This window comes from Scleropages formosus, chromosome 5, assembly GCF_900964775.1.
Source record: "Scleropages formosus chromosome 5, fSclFor1.1, whole genome shotgun sequence".
NCBI lineage: Eukaryota > Metazoa > Chordata > Actinopteri > Osteoglossiformes > Osteoglossidae > Scleropages > Scleropages formosus.
Window position 1 is genome coordinate 31270463 of NC_041810.1, and position 23629 is coordinate 31294091.

Here is a 23629-nt window from a genome sequence, read left to right on the forward strand (position 1 = left end):
AAAGTGCTCAGAGCAACCAGTCTAAGACACGTTGCCAAAACCATCTTCGTCATCTCCTGAGATGTTAGCCAAAGAGACACCTCTGAAATACTGTGAGAAAGAAAGAAATTATAGCCACTGGTTTTTTCCTTAACCTAATCAATCATTTACCACAAAGTCGAGGGGCATTCGTTAAGGACGACTCACAAAAGCACAATAAATTAATGAGTAATTCTGCGCCCTTTTGTGCTTCCGGGGGAACGGTAGCGATTTGGTATTTTTGTGTGAAACCCAGCCTGCATACTTCATACAACACTTCATCTAAAATATTGGAACAGTCACAACATTAACATGTGGAATGAACAAAAGACAAAAATGTAAGTTTACCTGGAAATTTCTGGTACAAATGGTACGAAGAGGTTTGAAATGTGAAAAAAAAATTCTGTTCCCAAAAAAATGCACCCAAAGGTCAAACCATACTATGCATCACACTGTTCAGAACATAAAGGAGCTCCACCCAGGTGGAGTTCTCAAGAAATTCTTCATGGAAGGCCTTCTGTCACCAGGACTGGGACTGCAGACCAGGCGGCTGAGAAACTGCGTGTCGCATCTCGCTGGGCCAGCTGTATATACGTTGTCGTTGTGTCAAATGGCGAGCCAGTGTTCTTTCTGCAATCAGAATTTTTACAAAGCTCGCTTTGCTTCCTAGTGACCAAAATTACATTTACATTTATTTATTTAGCAGACGCTTTTCTCCAAAGTGACTTCCAATGAACGCTATGTAGTGTTATCATCCCACACACCTTATTCACCATGGTGACTTAGAGTGCTAGATACACTACTTACAATGGGTCACTCATCCATACATCCGTCGAACACACACACACTCTCTGTCACTCACACACTATGGGTGAACCTGAACAGCACATCTTTGGACTAGAAGATTCAACCCAAGGATATGCGTATGAGCTGTGTGCCCAAAGAAGTCCCTGTATCTGGACGTACCTTGAACTGCCGAACACTGCCTTCAGCCACCAGGTGATGTTCGTGCTCAGGGGTGATGCAGTACGCAAGTCTCTGAAACGCAAAATATTAAGGAAATCTCTCAGCTCACCAGTCATTTAGAAGTTGTGAAGGACACCTATTAATGAAAGAGAACTACAGCTGGTAGTGTAGTGGTTAGAGCTGCTGCCTTTAGACCTAAAAGTCACAGGATCTCATGCCAGCTGTAATACCCTTAAGCAAGGCACTTATCCTAAACTGCCCCAGCAAAATCACCCAGCTGTGTAAATAACTGTAGGTAGCATAACATTATAAGTTGCTTTGGAGAAAAGCATCACCTGAATGAATAAATGTAATGAAAGAGGGAGAATTAAGACTTTGAGTGGATATACAGAAGAATGACTTCACAATTTCTGTTTTAGAAATCAAGCACTGCTGTCTCTGCAAAAAAAAAAAAGAAACTAGAAAAGTATTTCTGACCAATTTGGACAATTACCAACATGTATCTCACTCTGGAATTATAATAAGCAGTCATCAAAATCCTTTGATTCAGTTAAAGACTCTTGTTTTGAGCCTGTAGTACCTTTATTACAGACTCAAGGTACTTACCCTGAATTGTTCCAGTAAAAAATTCCAAGCTGTATGCATATATCAAGGTAAGTAGCTTAAAGCTGTAAGCTGATTTGGAGAGAAGTGTCAGCTTACTTAACTAATGTAAATGTTGCAAGGTGACGAAACTGGCTATTTGGCAAGCAGCAGTCCCAGTAATCATCATTCTGGACTAACCTGTTTAAAACTCCCAGGAATGCTAAAGAACTTGTAGATGGCATAGACAGGCACAAAGAGCATTGAGGACATCGCTATGATCCAGCCAACTGCGTTGGACCACGGTGGAAAGACATATTCATCGTATTTCAGGCCAGGGGCAGTCACGATACTGGCGATCACCACAAACTGCGAAAGAGAAATTGATATTTGGTCACGTACAGATTCTGTAACAAAATATGACAAACAATCAGCTGCAGCATAGTTTAACTATTGGTTTTGGCTTTATTGTGGTAGAATGAGCTTCCTCTGTCCCTCAGAGGTGCTGAATCCCTTTCGACGTTCAAGAAAGGTCCCAAAACCTATCTCTTTCATAGCCACATCACATCTGATCTCCTGTCTGCTGCATAAACTTGCATCACACCATCACCTTTACATTTTCTATCAACAGAAAATCAAAAACTGGTATCGGATAAACTGACTCTTTGGCAGTCTTGTCTGCATCTATAAGTCCTTTTCCTCTGTTGGTGAAATTAACTTTTGTTTATTTCAAATTATGTATCACTTTTGACAAAAGCATTTGCTAAAAGAATAAATGCAAATTTAAATCTGTTTTTGGGGGAAAAGAATTACCAATGAGGGAAGCCAGTACACTGGAACAACCATCTACTTTGTAGCTTGAGAGTGTAAATAGTTACACAACTAAAGACCTCCTGGACATGTTGAGGCATGATAACTCTACATGCTCTTGCCTACACTTATGTGGCTGAGACTGTGCTGATCTCCAGCACACTAGTGACATACGATGGCTACAAGTCACACAACAATGTACGTGTCAGGCTGCAAGTGTCAGCAATTATGGGAGAAATTACATATTTATTGGCACTAAAAAAACAGAAACAGTCTATGCATCCCAAGAAGGCTTTGATGCCAATTTCTAATGAATTTCCAACAAATGTATTGTGTTTTGTTGATGAATCGCAGTCGGGGGACACCCTAGCTCATGGGGTTCCCTGAAGGACTAACAGCGCTTTGCTGAGTGTTACGTGCTGCATCACATCGGAGTGACCCATTAAAACCCTTCTGATGGGAAGCTCTGAGATGCAGGCAGAGCATAGTGGAATGACAAGACAGAGTGTGTGTGTGTGTGCGTGTGTGTGTGTGTGTGTGTGTGTGTATGTGTGTGTGTGTGCGCGTTTTAAACCTGGCCCTCATCATCAGAAACAATTCAAAAACCCAAAAATAATACTCAGGGATGAAAAGCATATGTCCGTTTACCATGTTTACAAACAACCCTCTATCTGCAATCTGCACTAATCAAAGCTTGCTTCAAGGGACCATACAATACATTCATATCGAATTTTAAAAAACTGGTTTAAATTATGATGAAGCTATGAAGTAAAACTTTTTAAAAAATCGCCCTCAGCTGTAAGAGAATGGGCATCATAGACAAAAGTAATATCTATTTGTAACTGGTGTTCAGATTTACAATATCTATTTGACATAAAATACTTAAAACCAAACATTAAAGCTAAACTCCTTGACCAAAATTATAAATATATCTATATCTACAGTTTATCTATATATATATATATATATATACTATACGTATGCGCTAATATTTTTTTAGACTTTTATCTCTACTGAACTTCTACATCTAAAAGGACATACACATATGTATATACTCAAAACATATTCGTAAAAATATGCATATAGGCACGGACACACCCACCCGTCCTACAAACTCACCAGGAGAAATGCAGGACTGACAAACTTCCAGCAGAGTCTCCAGTACAGGCCTGGTTTGAAGCCCATCATGCGTTCAATATCCTCACCGAATCTGTCCACCCCTGTGGTGGAAAACAAACACAGACATACCCCTTTACATGAGGTTTCTAAATGGGCAACAGGTTTCTTTAGATGTGGTCCAGTCCTTGCCCTTCATGAATTAATAAGAACAACAATACCGAGTGACCTAAAACAATACCGGTACAGACTGTATTTCTTAAAGGACCAAGGTCCCATGCCATCCGTGAAGCAGTTGAAGCTTACAATGCATTTCCATAGATATAGCAGTATAGAATCCCACCCACAGCTGACAACTGATGACATATTCACTCTATAACCAGCCATAAAGTTACTTTTCAAGCTTACTGGGAAATATAGTTTGGTAGTATTTGAAGCAAACATTTCTTTTCTAGCGGTGCTACAGATCTGGTTAAGCGAAGTTCACGGCAAATTCGGTATAACTGAACATCATCTGAAATAATCAAATTGTCATGGTGCCTTGTTAAGGTTACTGAACAAGACGCCCTTCTGTCTTTCTGTGGGTTCCCCTCCTTGGAAAGTCTGTGTGGGGAAGAGATGAGCTGGGGGGGCTGGGGATCTGAATAAATGTAGAGTCCAGTAGAAATGGCAGCTGTAGCTGGAGGGTTGCACAAAGCCTGCGTCCACCTGTGTCCACCCCTGGGGTGGTGCGTACTCTGCAGGGGTCAGGTTGCGGTCCAAACCCATAGCCTCCAGCACAAGCAGTGGGGTCATGGTTGTAACAGGGGCAAGCTAATGACTGTATCACATATGGATCACAAGCAGGATAATCGTGTGGGAATCAAGAGCATGAGCTGAGAAAACAGCTCAATAATCTTTTTCCAGCCAAATCAACTAATTTCTCGGAAGGATGAGGGCCATTAAAAAATAGAGGCTTCAGTATAACAGCATTTTTCTCCAGCATAATCATATCCAGCTTTTCACATATTTCTTCTTCAGTGCTTCCAGCTTCAGTTTTTTTTGTCGTTTATTATTTTCACCAAACAACATATTACATTATATACATTTAGAAACTTGCATAAAAGTAGCAAACGGGGAGAGGGTTTGAACGACTCACCATAGAACCAAGAGACCCCAATGGCCTCAATCAACACCCCAAAGAGAATAGAAGTTCCTGCGGCGTAGGTGTCCAGCAGCGTCACTACATAGATCCCACCCTGGAGACCAAAAAGAAACAGGACACACTTTATGTATTGCATATTAACAAGGGGATCAGGTTAATCCTCAATAACAGTGGCCTCAGGTCCCAGGAGGGGAACTACTGTTGTTGAGTAAAGTCCTTAACTGACTGACTTCACAATGACTTCTGTTTCATAGAGCTATGCGCCTATAATTAAAGCCATGTACATCTATTATAAAAGAGTTTATTAGATATCTTAATATTCCTTCAAACTGTGTTACCTTATGAAGATCCAAGGTGGTAGTGGTACTTCAGTCCTAAGTCCTTTAGTTCTAAGTCAACTTAGTCATATCCACAAAGAGGACAAATAAAATAATTCTCCAAGAACCCATCTGTGAAAATAAATCTGAAATCTGCATTCCGAGAGGCTACTAAAATATAACTTAAGTACGTGTGTGATGGCCAGAGCTAACCATCATAACGGCGACACCACCCTCCAGTCTAAAGGAACTTGATCAATGCTCTTAGCTTGAACTAGTATCTTTCCTTGGTAAACAAATATTTTCTCTAAAGTATATATTTTTTTATTTAGACACCTTCTTGCTCTTACAATGTAAGCTGAACAGGGTCTGGTTGTTTAGGATGCACCTGTCATATGGGACTGGATTATCTGAAGCCCCTCATTCAGTTGAGGCGACAGGAGGTACATAGGGTCAATAAATGTTCATTATGAAGGATGATTTCACAGCTACAGTCCACCCATTACAGTATTTCACCTCCAGGGTAATGTAATGGTTAAAATAATGAACTTCTAACCTGAAAGATGCTGGTATCAAGCTGGAGTAGATACCTAACTCTTAACAAAGTACAGGTGGTCCCCGATTTCCGATGGTTTGACTTACGATTTTTTCAACTTTACGATGGTGAGCTGGTGACGGACAATCAGTAGAAACCATCCTTCAAATTTAGAATTTAAATTTTTTCCCGGGCAAGCGATATATGGAGTGATACTCTCTAGCAATGCTGGGCAGGGGAGGTGATCCACATCTCCCACTCTGTCATGCAGAGGTATGCATTAAATGCATTTTCGACTTATAATATTTTCGACTTATGATGGGTTTCATGGAACATAACCCCATCGTAAATCGGGGACCACCTGCTCTTGCTAAGTTCACCTACTCCATAACCATGGTACCGCTTCTTACTGTAGACTGAGGTCATGCCCATAGAAGGCAGAGAAAGACTTCAAACAACAGAAAGGTAGTAGCTTACATTGGTGATGCAACACAAGGCCACCAGAAAGGTTCCGAAAGCTATGACGAAGGTGAACACCTTCCTGTTCCTCTTGAGGAACTTGAAGTCATCGGTGAGGCCTGTAATGACAGCCTCCATGCCGCCCATCTGGGAGGTCGAGTAGGAAAAGAGGGGCAGTAGCAGAGTGAGAATGGGAATGGTTGTGGGAGACAAGTAACAGAAGAGAGAACCGAAAAGGAGAAAAATTAGTGAAGACTAAACCCGCTGTTATTGAGTTAGTTCAGACTTTGACATTTACAAACACACAATAGTCCTTGGCCAACGAGCCCAAGCTACAAAAAACACCGTAATGTTATTCAGCATAGCAATGTTACGTAACAGTGTAAAACGGGTTTTTGATTTCCTGATTTTTTTTCAACCATTTAACTCAATTTGCTGCAGATAAGCTTCTTGTGTACTTGAATCACAGCCAAGAATACAACTTAGCAGAACTCAGCTATACAAGGCAGAGACCGGGCAGTGATCTCTGGTCTTGTGTCAAAGCGCCTTGTAAAATCAGGCTTCACACAGATGATGCCATACTGAGTAGTTTTAATTATGAATCATGAGAATATGCTGCTGAAAATATCTGTGTCAACTATGTAGACGCCTGACTGAAAGATTGCTCTTCTGCATGTATATGTGTGTATGTATAGTTGCTGTGTGTATGTACGTGCATATGTGCACCTCCTATGGGTGCCTATGTGGATATTTATGCACATGTGTGTATTTTGTTTGCATTTCACACTCACAGAACTGTCAATGCCAAGTGTTAGGAGCATAATGAAGAAGACTATGGCCCAGAAGGTAGACCCTGGTAGAGTGGAGATGGCTTCAGGGTAAATTATGAACACCAGCCCTGCTCCTGCATTTGAAAACACAAAGGACAGATATAAAAATATTAATAATATACTTTCTGCAGGTATGCATTTTAAAGTTAACGTAGATCTAGCATGTGCCACTGATTTACAGATTTATGGAGAGCTAAGACGTGTGACAGTGTCCCATATGGGGGACTCTCAACACATCACAAAATTGCATTATACTGAATATTCAGGCAATGGATGGGAAAGAGGATGGAAGGAACCCCAACACACACCATCTGTGGCCACTTCCTCAATCTTCACTCCATGTTTGTAGGCCATGTACCCCAGCACAGAGAAGATGGCAAAACCAGAAAAGAAACTGGTGACACAGTTGACGGTACTGGTCAGGATAGCATCCCTGCAAGAGGACAGATAGCAGGTTGTTGGACTGAAGGCTGGGATTCATATTCTAACCATGACCCAAAGCAGAGGTGGATATACACACTGTCTGAAACCAGTTGTCCCGTGTGGGGTCGCAGCAAACCAGAGCCTAACCCGGCAACGCAAGGGGCGAGGCTGGAGGGGACACATCCAAGACAGGATGCCAGTCTGTCGCAAGGCACACCAAGGAGGACTCGAACCCCAGACCTGCCAGAGAGCAGGACCTGGCCAAGCACGCCACGCGACCACGCTCTCAATTAAAAGTATGTTGCTTCAAAAATTACTCCAGTAAAAGTACGTGTCCAAAAATTTACTCAAGGAAAAGTAAAAACATCTGGTCAAAAACTATTCAAGTACTGAATTTATGAAATAGAGCATCAAGGCAACAAGTAACACTGCAGTTTTGTCAGTTGCTACCGCCAGCAACTTCAAGAAAATTCTGGCCCAGGCACACCAAAGTAAGCAGTGGTTCTGTTTCTTTTTTTTTTTTTTTTTAAAAATGTGTAAATTAATAAAAACTAAAAAGGGAGCAATGTCTCCCACCAAGAATTGATTAAAATAACTGCATGGCTGGCACTAGGCAACAATCAATCTGGCACACCTGAGACTTCTATCTCCAAATTAATTAAGGTACAAATACAAAAAAAAAATAGAAAAAAGAAAAAATTTTTTCTTTAGATACATCCAGATTATGAAAAATAAAATTTGTATTTCTGATATTTTTTATGTAATTATTTAAAGGTATGTGAACATTAAATATGGAGAGAATGCAAATTTATTCTTTAACAACTGAAAAGGAACTGATAACTGAACTTATTTTCTGGTTTGTTAAAGGAACAAATAGACATTTACTATTTACTGTGAAGGATGACAGTTTGTTTCACAGAAACATTTGAAAGACATGGGGGTAGTGGTGTGTCATACAGTACGATGTTTACATAATATATAGAGGTGGCAAATCTATTTTCCGATAAAACTGTTATTAACTATTAACTATTATTAATAAAGGTCTTTATTATTTGTTCCTAAGATTACAATTTATTTACAAATTTTGGTACCAGTTTTAGTTTGTTTGCCTAATTATAAAATTGGATCTGGCTTATTGATTAAATTAACCCCATTGTGATGTCCAGTAGTTTAGCCATAACTGTGAGAGAATCCAAGGTGTAGATGTTCAATACAAGTTGACCTGCAGTGACACACTTTTTATTGCGCTGTACTGTGGGTTTTAGATACAAAGATATAAACACATGGGCAACGGCAGGAAAGATCCATATGCATCTTCTCCACACATCATGGGTGAGCAGGACAGCCCTTTGGGACTAAAGACCATGATCCAGTGTCTCTTCTTACCTGTAGCAGTTATTATCAAACTTATTGTAGCTGGCGAATGCAATGAGCACCCCGAAACCTGCTCCTAAGGAGAAGAAGATCTGAGTCGCTGCATCAATCCAGACCTGAGGAAAAGAAAAAAACAGCTAGCTAGTCACTTCCGAGCTCAACTCCCGAATATTTCGATGAGTTCAGAACTCGACTCGTTGCAACGAAGGTTGACTCGTCCTTACTTGGGCGAAGTACAATGCATGTCATTCACTCTCCGAGCTCAGAAGTGGCGTCGTACCGTGGGGTTGTTCAGCTGTTTGAAGTCAATGTGCAGGTATGCCTTGATGCCATCGATGGCACCAGGAAGGGTGACGCCCCTGATGAGGAGGACGAAGAGTACCACGTAGGGCATGGTAGCCGTGATGTACACCACCTGGCAGAAAGAAGGTACACATGCTCATACACAGTATGGCAGTCAACTGTATTAATACATTATGTACCCCACCAATCTACCAAAAAAATTGCAAACAGTGCAGTTCTCATCCATTTTTTAAGCTTAGGGACACAAAATAAATGGGATAAAATTTTCCGAAGTTTTTCTCAGGCTGTGGGTCGGCGGGATCACATTGCCGTAACACGGCGATATGACAACTCGGCTTTTACAGTTACATCTACATCGTGATTTTTTTTTTTTATAAATGTGAACAATTGAAATATATTGATATTTCAGCTTAATTGAATATTTCCTTAATTTTGTAAGATGTAACCCTTCTCGTCATTGAGACAAAAAATAACGACAAAAATATAATCCCTGAAGTTGTTCAACAATTAAATCAAAAACCGTCATTAGAAATTAAGCCTTTAATATATACTGTTTATACATACTTGTATAGTCACCCAGGATCAAATCAGTTCTACAGTGCCAAATTCATGGCTAGCTACCCTGTTCTCGTATACTTCAGAATAATTTATTATCTTCACTTTTTCTGCTACAGTGTATTTATTTAGAGACATAATAGTATTGTATAAACTACTGACATATTAAACTTACAATAAATTTAACTTCCATCAATAATAAACCCCTGATGCACTTGTTGGCACTACCGAGCCAAGCATAGTGGAGAGTGTACTATGTATAAATTTAATATTATACAGATATCTTTATATTTTTACATTACAGTAAAACTTGTGATTGCAGGTATCAACTATCATTATATGTGAGGGTTTACGGTCTTTGTGGTCTTTAAGAGAGATGCTCACCACACCTGGGTTCTGAATTACTCTCTCTGTACCTGTGTATCCCAGACTAATGTTCCAGTGTGGTGAACGTTGGTAGGACATGGTCATCGGGTCGGGTACAGTGAAGAAGACGTTGGCAGGTGCAAGGCCGCGGTTACCTTCCCCGAAGATTTGACGCCCTTCCACAAGCTGAAGTAGAGGATGAAGACCACCACCACGAGGCAGAGTGAGAGCTCCCATCGAGGCAAGCCCAGGTCATGGATGCCCTCACTCTCATGCAGGTGGAGCATGCCGCGCCTGTTATGCACATGCATCGGAAGGACTTAGTCGCCTTTCTCATTCTTTACCCTCATTCTCCCATCTTTCTAAGTGCACGTGATGTCTCTTTGACAGATGGTTGAATGCTCACAAGAAACTGGGCTACCAATCTTCCCTGTTTTCTCAGTCATTCTTGCCACCACAGAAGGGTCATAGGACTGTGGCCACACCTGTGTGATCACCACACCAGTCTACTTCATGTCTGACGGTGAACCATTTGTATCCACAGCCCATAATATATATAGATTTGATGACAGGGTTTGCCTGCTCCATCCCTAAAGAGTAGAGCCAGGGTTACGTGCCTTCCAGCCCATGACAGCTCTTAACCACATTACTGACACAGTTATTGACATAATTACCTTATTGACACAGTATATTACACCTCCACACCTAGTTATTCCAGTGCCAGTGAAACGGTAAAAAAAAGAAATTCTTCTGAAGCCTGTAGGATGGGCGCTCTTGAGGATTCCAGCAGTTGAATCAACATGACCCGTTTTCTCTGCAGTGTGCTGTAAAGATCATGACGGGACCAAACAGACAAAGAAACTGCTGGACCTTTATAAACAAACAAACACATATATAGACATGTGACAACACTGGGTGCAGATCACTAGGTGACTCATGATTCCCAACATTGCAACCGTCACATTTACAACCACGGCTACGAATTACCCAGCAAGTCAATAATAATAATAATAATAATAATAATAATAATAATAATAATAATAATAATAATAGGGGGGTGCGGTGGCTCAGTGGGTTGGACCGGGTCCTGCTCTTCAGTGGGTCTGGGGTTCGAGTCCCGCTTGGGGTGCCTTGCGACGGACTGGCGTCCCGTCCTGGGTGTGTCCCCTCCCCCTCCGGCCTTACGCCCTGTGTTACCGGGTAGGCTCCGGTTCCCCGCAACCCTGTATGGGACAAGCGGTTCTGAAAATGTGTGTGTGTGTGTGTATTAATAATAATAATAATAACAACCCATCCATCCATCTTAATAAACTGCTTGTCCTGATCAGAGTCCAGGTGGACTGGAATCACTGGACACAAGACTGAGGGGGCGCACACACTGGACAGTATGCCAAATATAATAATAAAACACCTACTGTTCACAACCACTTGTCTTGGGTGGGGTTGCAGCTAATCTGGCAACACAGGGTGAAAGGCTGAAAGGGGAGGGGACACATCCAGATGGGAATAATAATAATAATAATGAATATCCTATAGCCACCTTTTTGTAAAATATCTCCCGTAAATACCGACATCACCGCCACATCATGCGCCCATTCTGCTGGGGTCCTTTTCACGGTGACTGAGCTACTAATGGATGGCTGCGAAAGGACTGCTCGTGCATCTGCACGGGCACAGGGGTGGAGTGATTAACAGCGCCTGGCACTGACAGCCTGCTGTCGCCAACAGATGGGCTACCAAGGGAAGGGCATACCTGTGAGCTAAATGCATCATTTCTGCTGTTGTATTTCCTCCAGACATTTACATGTGGTTATATAGCAATAAACAATGAACAAAGTGCGGAGCAGCCACTAAAACTGCACCGTGGCTCTTGTGCAATGCATTGGCGAGATCAGCCATCATAATCAAAAACATAAAACTTTTTAACTAAGTTTGTCTGGATCATCGGGCATAAAATAGAAAATTTTGCTCAGCAACATAATCATCAAGCCCCGAGACACCAAGCCTATCATGGCATCATGTTTATGGGATGAGTCGGAACACTTTTAGTGTTGCTGTTAAGAGATGACTACTGGAGAAAAGGGGCAGGTTCATGCAGGATCTTCACAGGGCATCTGTTGCTCCCTACTGAGTTAGGAGCGCTGGGTGAAGATCCTGTCCAGTCCACCAGCTTGCACCAGCCCGCAGGGTCCTGCGAGGTCTTCAGTAATAGCTCCCACACATTCCCTGACGCCACCATTAACTGCAAACTGCCGGAAGTGGTGGTGCTTTCAGACCTTCATTTAGGACTTCAAACGTTTTGCTTGCACATAAATACAAGGCGAGCAGAAGACATGGGGTGAACTTCTCCAGCCCAGAGATTAGGCTTGCCCTCGGCGTGTTCTTCAGCCTCACGGTTTCAGACAGGACCTCAAGTAAATGATGGGCTTCCACCTTGTGGGTTGAGTGCATTAGAGTACTTCAAAGAGCTCATTGGCTGATTTCCTGTTTCCTGTGTACAAAAATGTAAAAAAAAAAAAAAAAAATGTGGGCAAAAGACTGGTTAGGAGCTCCATGTAGGAATTATGCTGGCCTTTGCATAAAAATTGCTAAGTTCCTCCACCTCTGGTCGCTTGGTGGTCCCATATATAAAAGGTCCAAAATCAAAAGTTGGAAGGTTCCAGGTTCTGGTTCCAATGTAATGCAATGAGCTCCCTCTGCCCCTCAGAGCTGCTGAATCCCTCCCATGATGCAAAGCAAATCTCTTTTTGACTCATTTCTCTTCCAATATTTTATCTACTGCATAAACTTCCACTACATTATCTGTTCAGCACGGCCATTCACAGTGCTGGGTACTTTATGAAGAATCCCAAAGCTTGTAAAACAGTGAGTGTGGAACCCAGTGGGCCTCGCTCTCACCCTGGTCTCACCCTGTCTATATATTTAATTCCTTAGCTGATATTCATATATACAAATATATATATAAATTACAATTTTAACTCCAGCAATGCAGGTTAAAGGTACAACCAGAGAAAAACAACAGCTGTTCTCTTGGGGCTTGAACCAACAACCTTTTTCTCAGTTACTTCATTGTTAAATTGGAATTTGCATTCAGTTCAAAATCAAAAGCACTGAATTTTTTGGTTCTGGCTCTGATGCGGTGGAATGACCTCCCCCCTCTCCCTCAGAACTGCTGAATCTTTCTACATTTAAGAAGCGTCTCAAAACACACCTCTTTCAGACTCCCTTCTAAACTTCTGAGTCTCCCGTGCTCTCAAGAAACGTGTTCTACGTTACCTGTTTAAAGATGAAACAAAAAACTCTATATGCAGGTACTCATGAAATGTACCCTGGTTTATACTGTGGTCTGTGACAAATTGACTGTGTTCTAGAATCATATGTCTGCATCCAGATCTCTCCTCCTGTTGATGTAATGCACTCTGTGTTTTTCTCTGAGATGTACATTGCTTTGGAGAAAAGGCATATGGTAAACAAATGTAAATGTAAATGGAGTTTTGAAGCTAATGAGAAAATACAAATGAATAGCAATAACAATACCACTAATGACAATAATGTTGTTTAATCTGTGTATTGTGAATATACACTGTAGATGTAACAGGAAAGTGGACTGAATTTTCTTTGTGTTATTCTCCATAGGGACCACAAATAATGATAAAAGAAAGTAATCTATCCATCAGATGTATGTCAGAGTTTGGTTTGCAGATGCAGCCCTGTGCCAGCTTCCTTCTCTGGCTCGAAAAACGATATTTTGAGCATTTTATTGAATCAAAGGGAAACCACTGGTTTCTCAACCTGTCCTTAACTGAAAAAACCTGCATGGTGTCTCCTCAACTTCTGGAGCAGCCAAGAGCAATAAAGAACACGGGAACTGATGAAACCCTCAACCCCGCTGTTTTTCGCAAAACGTGCATTTCTTCTGATTCCACAAAGCCAGCTGTCAGTGGGTTTGCATGAGGGTTGGCACCGAGTTAAAGCTCTGTCTTGGAGCAGCGTGAGTCCAGTTAACACTAAGGGGCGTTGGCTTCGGCGTCCCCCAGGTTCACCGCAGGGCTGGGAACCGAACTCAACTCATTGTTCCAGAACTCGCTGGAGAATCCAGGTGGGGCCGCTCATCTTGGATGCCATCAAAACAACTCTTGGCAGCCTCAATGTGAAACACGGGCTGGGTCCACAAGAACTCGACTCAGACTCTCTGCTGAGGGGTTGGTGTCATTGGGCAGCACAAGAAAGAGCTTGAATATCAAGTCTTCTGGCACAGGTCACCCTATTGATGCACTTCTCTGAAACAGCAGTTGCCAAGGCAGATTTATGATTTACTCCTTTTTTCACCACCGAGATGAAGGCATCAAGTTCATTTGACATGAGAAGTGCAATCTGATGATTGCTCAACTTAATCAGTTCCATGCCTTGAAGTCCACTCATCCGTCTCTCTATTTTCTGGAAGTACTAATCCGATCAGGTTCACGAGGGCCTGAAGCTTATCCAGTGTAGCACGGGGTCTAAATTGGACACCCTATCATACTCAGATGCAGTGTGGGAAAAATATCTGTTTCACCTGAATGGCATTTCCTTAGAATGCGGCAAAAAAATAATAATTAAAAAAACCATCTGTGAGAATGTCACACCAAGGGAGGTAGTCAGATCCAAACCCGCAACCCTAGAATTGCGAAGGGGCAACTCTACACATCGGGGTGCACACCTTGTAGTGCATTCCCCCCCCATTAATATCTAAATTTGGTACAAATATGAAGCTGCACACTCACTGTTTCAAAAATTGTTTGGCGTTGACAGATATGGATTAGTGGGGGGGGGGGTCATAACATCGCTGCTTTGGACTCACAGAAAGGAAGGAGGGGTGATTTGATGCGGAAAATCACTAATTTTTCGCTTGTTTCAGTAAAAATTCAAAAAAAGGTCTAAAAGATCTTCTGATCCATGATGGAACACTGGAAAATAGCGCAGTGCCATAATTTACACCCACTGCAGCACGGGGTGAACAAAGTGGTCATATTAAAAAGGTCATATATGATAACTTGACATCCCACATTTAATCTAAACAGCAGACTTGCTCTTCCAGTCCATACAGATGTTGAAATCATTGTTTTGATGAAATCTAACCGGTTTCATTATCTCATCCTCACTTGCTGGCTCGGATAAAAAGGGAAAACCTTGTTAAAATAATCTCCAATCAGCAGTTTAAGTGAGTCAGACAATACAACTGCCAGTCCGTAGAGACTAATTACGCCTAAATCGAGGGGATGCCAAACATTCTTGGCTCTTTCTGAGAGCTTTCTATTACACTCTAAATAGGCCAAAATGGAGAAATGATGCCCATTATCGCAATTGTTTCTAAATTAGTATATTTGTATCTAAAGATACTGCATATCTTTAAAGGCCCTCTGAAACCATGCACTTTAACATACCCAGGATTTTTTTTTCATCACTATCAAAAATGTATAGTAAGCTTTACGTGAATGTGGAGAGTCGAGAATTATTCAAGAAATCTACTGGCGAATCCCAAAACAATTAATCGTGTCTGATCTAACACCCCCGAGAGTTTATCAAGGAAAAAGTTACGCAATGGTACCATCGGTCATTTCAGACTTGGGTTTTACCGTGATGACCTTGTCTTCTTACACATGCCATTGTATTGCCGGTTTCAAAAGCAAAAGTGACCTGGCAAAATCAAGCTTTTCTTATTGCTGGCTGTAGGTTCAAGACTCCAAAGAGCCAAGCTGCAAAATACCTATTACACTGAATTGCTTCAGGAAATTAACTATCATTAGGAAAAGACACTGAAAAAACAACTAAACTAATTTCAAATTAAATGAACACAGTCATTCTTCATAGCTCAGCGGGGATCTTGGTGCGAATTTCCTTTCCTGTCTCCACGCTCACATTCACAATGGTCACATCGCAAATGGTTAAAATCCTCACTATTATGCTTTGGCTGTAATTGGTATTCAACGTTACCCTGTCCTACCACACCACACACCAGGTTGGTGCTAATCAGTGATTATACAGGCGGTCCCCGATTTACGATTGGGTTATGTTCCGCAAAACCCATCATAAGTCGAAAATATCGTAAGTTGAAAATGCATTTAACACACCTAATACACACCTCTGCGTGACAAACTGGGAGATGTGGATCGCTGCCGCTACCCAGCATCGCAAGAGACTATCACACCCCATATTGCTTGCTCGAGAAAACGCCAAAATTCAAAGTACTGATTCTCCTGAATGTCTATCGCCAGCTCACCATCATAAAGTCGAAATAATCTTTAATCGAACCATCGTAAATCGGGGACCACCTGTACTATAATAATCACCTCTGTGCTGATCCGGAGAGCAATGAAAATGTGTGATTTCCTTTTAATGCATTGCTATGACACCTATAGAAACACACTCTAACAGCTCAGAGTCCAAACCCAGGGCTTGCAGCACTCTTTTGGAGGCTCACTGAGCACCCTTCTTCTCAAGCTACATGTACTTAGCAGACACTTTTCTCCAAAGGCACTTCCAACGAACTCTGTGTAATGTTATCAGCCCACACACCATATTCACCGTGGTGACTTACACTGCTAGATACACTACTTACACTGGGTCACTCATCCATACATCAGTGTAACACACACACACACACACTCTCTCTCTCTGTCGCTCACACACTACGGGGGAACCTGAACAGCATGTCTTTGGACTGTGGGAGGAAACCAGAGCACCCGGAAGAAACCCACACAGACAGAGGGAGAACATGCAAACTCCACACAGACTGCGCAGGAATCAAACTCAGCTCTACTTGCTGTGCCACCCCATATATCATATATATATATATATATAGATGAGTGTAATTCAAAGATAGTTATTCATCCCTGGTCCAGTGGGGGTCACTGGACCTTCTGTAGCTCAATCATGAGACCCTTCCAATGGTAGCAAGAAAGCAGTGGGAATGTGGTGGCAGCGGGGCCTGTTTTTTATCATTACATGCCATATTTTCGGTGGAGCTGGGATGGAGTAACCGCTTCCTTAGACGGAGGAGGTCTGACTCATCCTCCGGCTATGTGCAGAGTGAAATATGCTATTGTTCGCAACGTTGTGAAATGCTCAGTCGGGACCCTCCTTGAAACCTAAATAACTTAAACATTCACCTGGATCCACCCTGATTTGTTACCTCCTGAATCCACAGGGGGGGACGCAGTGGCGCAGTGGGTTGGACTGGGTCCTGCTCTCTGATGGGTCTGGTGTTTGAGTCCCGCTTGGGGTGCCTTGCGACGGACTGGCGTCCCGTCCTGGGTGCGTACCCTCCCCCTCCGGCCTTACGCCCTGTATTGCCAGGTTAGGCTCCGGCTCCCCGCGACCCCATATGGGAAAAGCAGTTTCAGACAGTGTGTGTGTGTGAATCAACAGGAGTCCTGTGTAGAACATGGGCAAGTCAGCAACGGGGACCAGAAGAGTATGTATATCCCGCCTAGGACCCGAAAAACATTTTCACCGTTATGTTGGAACCCGAGCCTTTGTATCCTTGGCATTTTTTCATTGCGGCATTTTGTCATTTTGGATGCACAGCAAATGTTTCCATGAGAATCCGTGTTGCCGTGTTGAACAGCGCGCTGTGTGGAGGGAAAGCGGGCGGCCATCATTAACATATTCAGGTATAATCGCCGTATAGTTTGCTGTAATGTCAGCCTGTCTCACCCATGATTTTTTGTCATTGTCAAGGGTGGCAAAATTCACTCTTTGAGGAATTAGAAAGACCACAAACCAGGGAAGTGTGGAAAGTGCAACAACTATAATGAAGGAAACACAGAAGGTGTGATGAAGAACAGCGGCTTGCTGCTTACAGCGTCCTTGTCTTGGACGCTGTTTATTGGGGTCCAGTGATTTCCTTCAGTGTCCCGCTCATTCTGAGGACCTCCTTTCCAATATCCACACTTACCCTGGAAAAGCTATATTTCTTTCACGTGCAATCTGATGGCTTTTTTTTTTCCTCTCCTCTCTTGAAACGTTAAGCATTTTGGACACGCCTGCCTCAAACAGCGAGACGGCAGAGCCCAGCGCATGATATGAGGACACAGCACAGACGTTTCGATGGCGCTGACCCACTTCAGTGGAATATGGTGACGCACACCTCACACGTCACCCAGATCGATCATATCAATTGATTCCCCGATCTCCAGCAAAACTGTTTTTCTCCTATTTTCATAACACAACTGTTACGTCTACCTTTGCATCTTATCCAGTTCTATACTGCTAAGAGCTGAATGGAGCATCTGAAGTTACAATCTGAAGGTTCCTCAGCAGGTCTTCTAACGGGTCTCCAAGCAAATGTCAAACCACTACTTTTTGACGACAGATGTCAAAAAACTTACTCTGACTCTCACTCGAGAGGAAGGTAATGTTAGATGGCACGGTGGCCTACGCAGAGCGCTGATCATTCTCCAGGACGATCTTTCCATGGTCTTAGAAGCTCAGGGTCACATATGTTGGTGACTCAAGTGACCTAAAGATGGTGTGGTCAGGTAAACCCAGCCCACCTGCATTAGATCAACCAGAAGTTTCCGCACCACATGGAACAAATGCAACACGCAGTGGTGGGACTCCTGCTTTGTACACGCTGAATCGGGCTACGAGGCATGCTGACTGAACCGACCACATCGGCATCTAATTAATAGAACCCCATGCAGCTCCATGCAGCTCTGCACGTCCTGAAAGTGCCCTTCTCTCTGCTCACAAAAGCACTGGAAACACACTGTATTAACCCCTGAAGTTCAATAACCCAGACCTGGAGGTTCGGTTTCTACACATGGACCCTACCGCCGTACCCCTTACAACTGCTCCAGTGAAGACACCCGCCAGTGCAAAAGAGTAAAGTCTACAGATATGAAAAAGAAGTAATAATACGATACATTCTTACTATTATTTCCACTATGAATTTAGCTAAAGCTTTTATCAAAGGTAAATCATGAATCAAAGTCATGGTGACCAGTTGTGTGCTTTTCATGGTAAGGAGGGTAAGGAAGTGGTTTATTGTTGCCTTCTTCCACATGTCTTTGGGTTGTGAACATGAGAAAGACTGGTGAACTGTGTCCACCCAAAGCTGCATTCGAACCTACGTCCCAAACAGCACTGCTACCTGCTGTGTGACCGTAACGGTAAGTTTAGTCTAAGTGCTGCCAAGTCAAATAAACACACTGCATTAGGCTACTAACAGTTACTCACCCCTTGATAAATACACACACGCACACCCTCAATGGGCACCCAGTGGGGCAGCTGGTATCGTTGTGAGTACAGCTGCTGCCTTTGGACCCAAAGTTGCGAATCCCACATCCAGCTGTAGTACCCTTGAGCAAGGTACTTACCCTAAATTGCTCCACTAAAATTACTCAGCTGTATTAATGGATAAGTAATTATAGGTAACTTACACCGCAAGTCACTTTGGAGAAAAGCATCAGTTACATGTAAATTTAGTCATCAACCCAGCTGAAACCCATGTCCTTGGACTGTGGGAGTGAACAAGAGCACCTGGGTAAAACCCACACAAACACAGGGAGAACTTGCATGCTGTGAAAGCTTTCAGACATTGTTCAACTAATGCAAGGACACCAGCAGTACAACATGAGCCTCTTTCCCGTGGAACTCACTCGTAAAACTCGGCGGCTGGCGTGTTCTTGCATTTGGAGTACATAGTCCCGTTTCCAAGGCAGGAGATGTTGGCCCGTTGTGGATCTGTGCAGTTGGGGCTGTTCCAGACGTTCCCACAGCGAAACCAAGGTAGCTCATTGGTGAAGGAGGAGTACAGGTAGTATAGGGACCAGGCTATGATCACGTTGTAGTAGAAGCCCACGTACAGCGCGATGACAATGACGGTGTAGCCCACTCCTGTAGCAAAAGTGGTTTGAAAAAGTAAATATAACAGATTTAAACATCCGTGTCGGCGAACACGAGGATGGTAATTGTAGTCGTCTGAGAAAAACCAGACGTTTTAATCTGATCGCCATGTGTGGCGCAAGATATATTTAAAGGGGTGATTTGAAATAAATTCTTTTTAAAATCTGTAGAAAGTTCTTGCATATAACTGCGAAAGCTATTAAAATGAACATGTGAAAGAACGCAGTACATTTTCATATGGGGTTTTATTGTTTATAAGTTCTGAATTCAAAGGCTGCTGAGTGGTACAAAGGAGCAATTTTTGACCATATTTTTAGTCATTTTTTTTGATCAGCCCCTTAAGGTCAATGTAAATGTATGGAGAGAAACGCATCTGAGTGTGTGGTGTGAGCAGTCGTGTAAATGAAGGATCCACCCTGTTATAAAACTGTAAATTTACCTACAGCACGGCACCTAAATGGGCCGAAAAGTCCAGGTACCGGTGCTCTCCGGCCGAACTACAGCCACATGAAGAAGTCTAACTCAAAAAATTTTTGAACATCAGCTCCACCTCAACCAGATCTGACCACCATCATCAACTACATTTCGCAGTTTAAAGTCCAGCTGCAAAGGTTGATCTTTATTTTTAACACTGGTTATTGCACTGCGATTCATACAATTAACGTAATGATGCGCCTACCTACCGATGCCCCCCTCCCCATCTGTTTCCACAGCAACCTGCGCCCTTACCTTTGAACACGGGGCAGATCTTCCAGATTGTGGCAGCCCCCTCCCGGTTGTACTGCCCCAGGGCAAGCTCCATGTAGAACAGGGGCATCCCGGCAATGAGCAGAAACAGGGTGTAGGGGATGAGAAAGGCACCTGGCAGGGCACGAGACAACCTTTGTTTTAAAAAAAGTCAACTTATGTGCGTTTTAAATAAATGTTCCGGAAAAAAGATTTAAAAAAAAAAAAAAAAAAAAAAAAAAACATTGGGGAACCTTTCACATATTTCCTGAGAGTTATTATAATGGACACAGAGACTCTGTTAGGACTACACTGTGCATTTGGTTTATAGCTGTTGGTTTATTCACTATTATTAATATTTAATAGCTTTAGATTATTGAACTCAAGGCCACTTATTTATATTACACTTACATTTATTAATGCTTTGAAGCAGCTTACGATGTTAAGCTACGTATGAATATTTACTTATTGCTACAGCTAATTATTTTTTTTACTAGAGCAATTTCAGGGTAAGCACCTTGCTCAAGGGTACTACAGCTGTAGGTGGCAATCGAACCTGAGACTTTTGAAACCAAAGCAGCGTTACTGACTGCTACACTACTAGCCCCTCTGTACAACCCACTACGATACATACAAGCTGGACACTTTGGTCCTTGATTTCGCTGAAGTGGTTAAGATTAGGTGGACAGCCCCGTTCAATGGTACAACTCAAGGACTCTGGTGTTTTCATCGCAACGCCACCTGCTTCCCAAGTCGCGATGATAAAGTTCGTGCAGCTTTAGAATAAGCAGCAGAAGAATGTTTTTTTTTTTTTTTTAATAAAAAATAGAAATGGGGCAGCAGGTGGAGCAGTGGTTAGAGCTACTGCTTTAAGCCTAAAGGATCCAGATTTGAATCCTAACTCCTACTGTAGTACCCTTGAGCCAGGCACTTACCCTGAATTGATGCAGCAATAATTACACAGGTATTTAAAGGGGTAAAACATTGTAACTCCCTTGGAAAAAACTCTGAGAGAAACAAATAAATGTAAATAGAGAAATCTTTACCAGTCCTAAATATCAACACGTGAAACTGACAGATAAGAGGACTTTAGTTTCAACTGTTTTTTTTAACTACTTTTTAACAAAACTGCAATCTTTCAGAAAAGGTTGCAATATTTTCTCCTGCACTTATTTCGCAAAACAGGTCCATTCTCCACCTTTTCCTTGTGGACACGCCCCCTTCATACATGACGAGTCCCTCCAAAAGCACAAACGGATGTCCTTTACGGACAGATAAATATGAATAAGAAATAAAACCCATGATGTAGTAAAGCACTGGGCAGCGAGGAGCTCCAGGACTCCAAGTGACCCGCTCGGTCCTTCCTGCGCGCGGTTACGCAGGAAACAAGCGCCAGGAATAAGGGTTTATAAAACATATATAAATATATATTTATCTTTTTACTCCTCCTATCACTTGTGAGAGAAGTGAGTCTTAAAGTGCCGGGGTTTCCCGAGCCCGGGAGGACACCGATCGCACGTGGGAAGCTAGGTGTCTGGGGCTCCGGCGACGCGCCGGTGCGTTACGACCCGAAGGCGCGTCAGGGCGCGCGCGCACCGCGCGCCGCTGATCGCGGGGGGTCTCGGCTCACCTCCTCCGTTCTTGTAGCACAGGTACGGGAACCTCCACACGTTGGCCAGGTCCACGGCGAAGCCGATGACGGACAGCAGGAAGTCTAGTTTCTTGCCCCATATCTCCCGGTCCTGGTCCCCGGACGGGCTGGTCGCGGAATGCGAGAACGCGTCGGGCGCGGGGATGATGGACGAGCTCGTGTACTGGACCCCGTTCAGGTCCTTCACCAGGATGAGCTCCACGTCCTTCTTCTCCACATGGCTGTAGGGCTTCAGCGGGACCACCGCCGAGAGCTTGTGGTCGGACAGGACCTGGATGTTCATCCTGGAGCGGGTGGGAAGCTCTCGCCGCCCGCACGCTCGTTATGGCCAAGACGGCGGTGATGATGATAATGATGATGATGATGATGATGATGACGATGATGATGCTGATGAAGAGGGAACGCAAACTGCGTTCACACAGCGCGCTTCTTCTGCTCTCCTAGGGGGAAGGGGGAGGGGGGTGACGGCGGCATCCAGCGCCCACATGAGCTGCGGGAAACACACCGCTTGTGACTCAACGGGCATGGATGACAGGAGCCCAGACGCGATCGCGCGCGCGCGCGCGCACACACGCTCACGCACTGTGAAGGCGCGTTCCAATTCCAGTATAGCGCTGTTTTACGCTCTGTGTGGTCACGCGTGGGGGTCGGGGTTAGTTTCAGCGTGGCGGATCACGTCCCGGACATGCTTTAGAAAGTCATCACGCAACTTCACTGATCCGTGCTAGAAAGCCTTACGGCGCGCGCACTGGACGCGCGCGGCAGATTTAAAAGGACTGTTTGATGTAGTCGCGACGATACAGAAGCAAAGTGGATTCGTGTGTCAACAGCTCACACTGGGTTATAAAACATATTTATATATGTATTTTGTGCAGTATTTTATTGATATTCTTATAAACGAAGCATTTGTACATTTATTCATTTAGCAGACGCTTTTCTTCAAGCGATTACAACTCAGAGAAAACAGATTTGTGCAATACATGATTAATAGAAAGAGACACGGCTGCAGACGTGTGACTTCTTAAACCTAGTTTGTTTGTTGCCTGCCACTTTCTGCACCGAGGTTCATCGTTCAAGTAGGTGCATAAAAAACAGGACAGACAAATCCTGATACCCCGATACCATTTTTTAAAATATTATAAGATACACAAGCAAGCAAAAAACAATGCCGGCGTAGTGGCTGAAAAGGCTTTATCTGGTGATGCTCAAGAAGTTACGGTGCATGAACATTTATTTACACCGTACATGAGCTGGAGAGATCTTGGGCGAAGTGGATCTGGAAAAGGTGAGTTTTCAGACCCTTCTTGAATATAGACAGAGTTTCTGCAGTTCTGAGTGACAGGGGAAGGTCGTTCCACCACAACGGAGCCAGAACCGAGAACCTCCGCGCTTCACCTTTCGTGCGCGGGACCACCAAGCGAGCAGAAGTAGACGAGCGAAGGGGTCTGGTTGAGGTGCAGCGGTTGATCAAGATCTAAATAGCTGGGAGCAGTTCTATATTGATGCATTTGTACACAGTTTCCAGGGTCTTGAATAAGCGCCACTGAGTGAGACACGCGCCGGGCT

General features: G+C 43.3%; 1 protein-coding gene across 2 annotated transcripts; it reads right to left on the reverse strand.

Moving 5' to 3' along the window:
* Positions 1-566: 566 nt before the first annotated feature.
* Positions 567-22443, reverse strand: slc6a2 (solute carrier family 6 member 2). Of its 2 annotated transcripts, none has more exons than XM_029252430.1 (14): positions 22043-22443; positions 20416-20547; positions 19440-19677; positions 9954-10092; positions 8855-8989; positions 8587-8690; positions 7086-7210; positions 6739-6851; positions 5966-6094; positions 4631-4730; positions 3496-3596; positions 1768-1935; positions 985-1056; positions 567-648 (listed from the first exon to the last, which is right to left on the reverse strand). In XM_029252430.1, exons 1-14 carry the CDS (start codon positions 22344-22346, stop codon positions 625-627), a joined length of 1884 nt encoding a protein of 627 aa, XP_029108263.1. In that variant the 5' UTR covers positions 22347-22443; the 3' UTR covers positions 567-624. The 2 variants fall into 2 exon arrangements, with proteins under 2 accessions (XP_029108263.1, XP_029108264.1); XM_029252431.1 differs by having other exon boundaries at positions 625-644; positions 981-1056.
* Positions 22444-23629: the final 1186 nt, after the last annotated feature.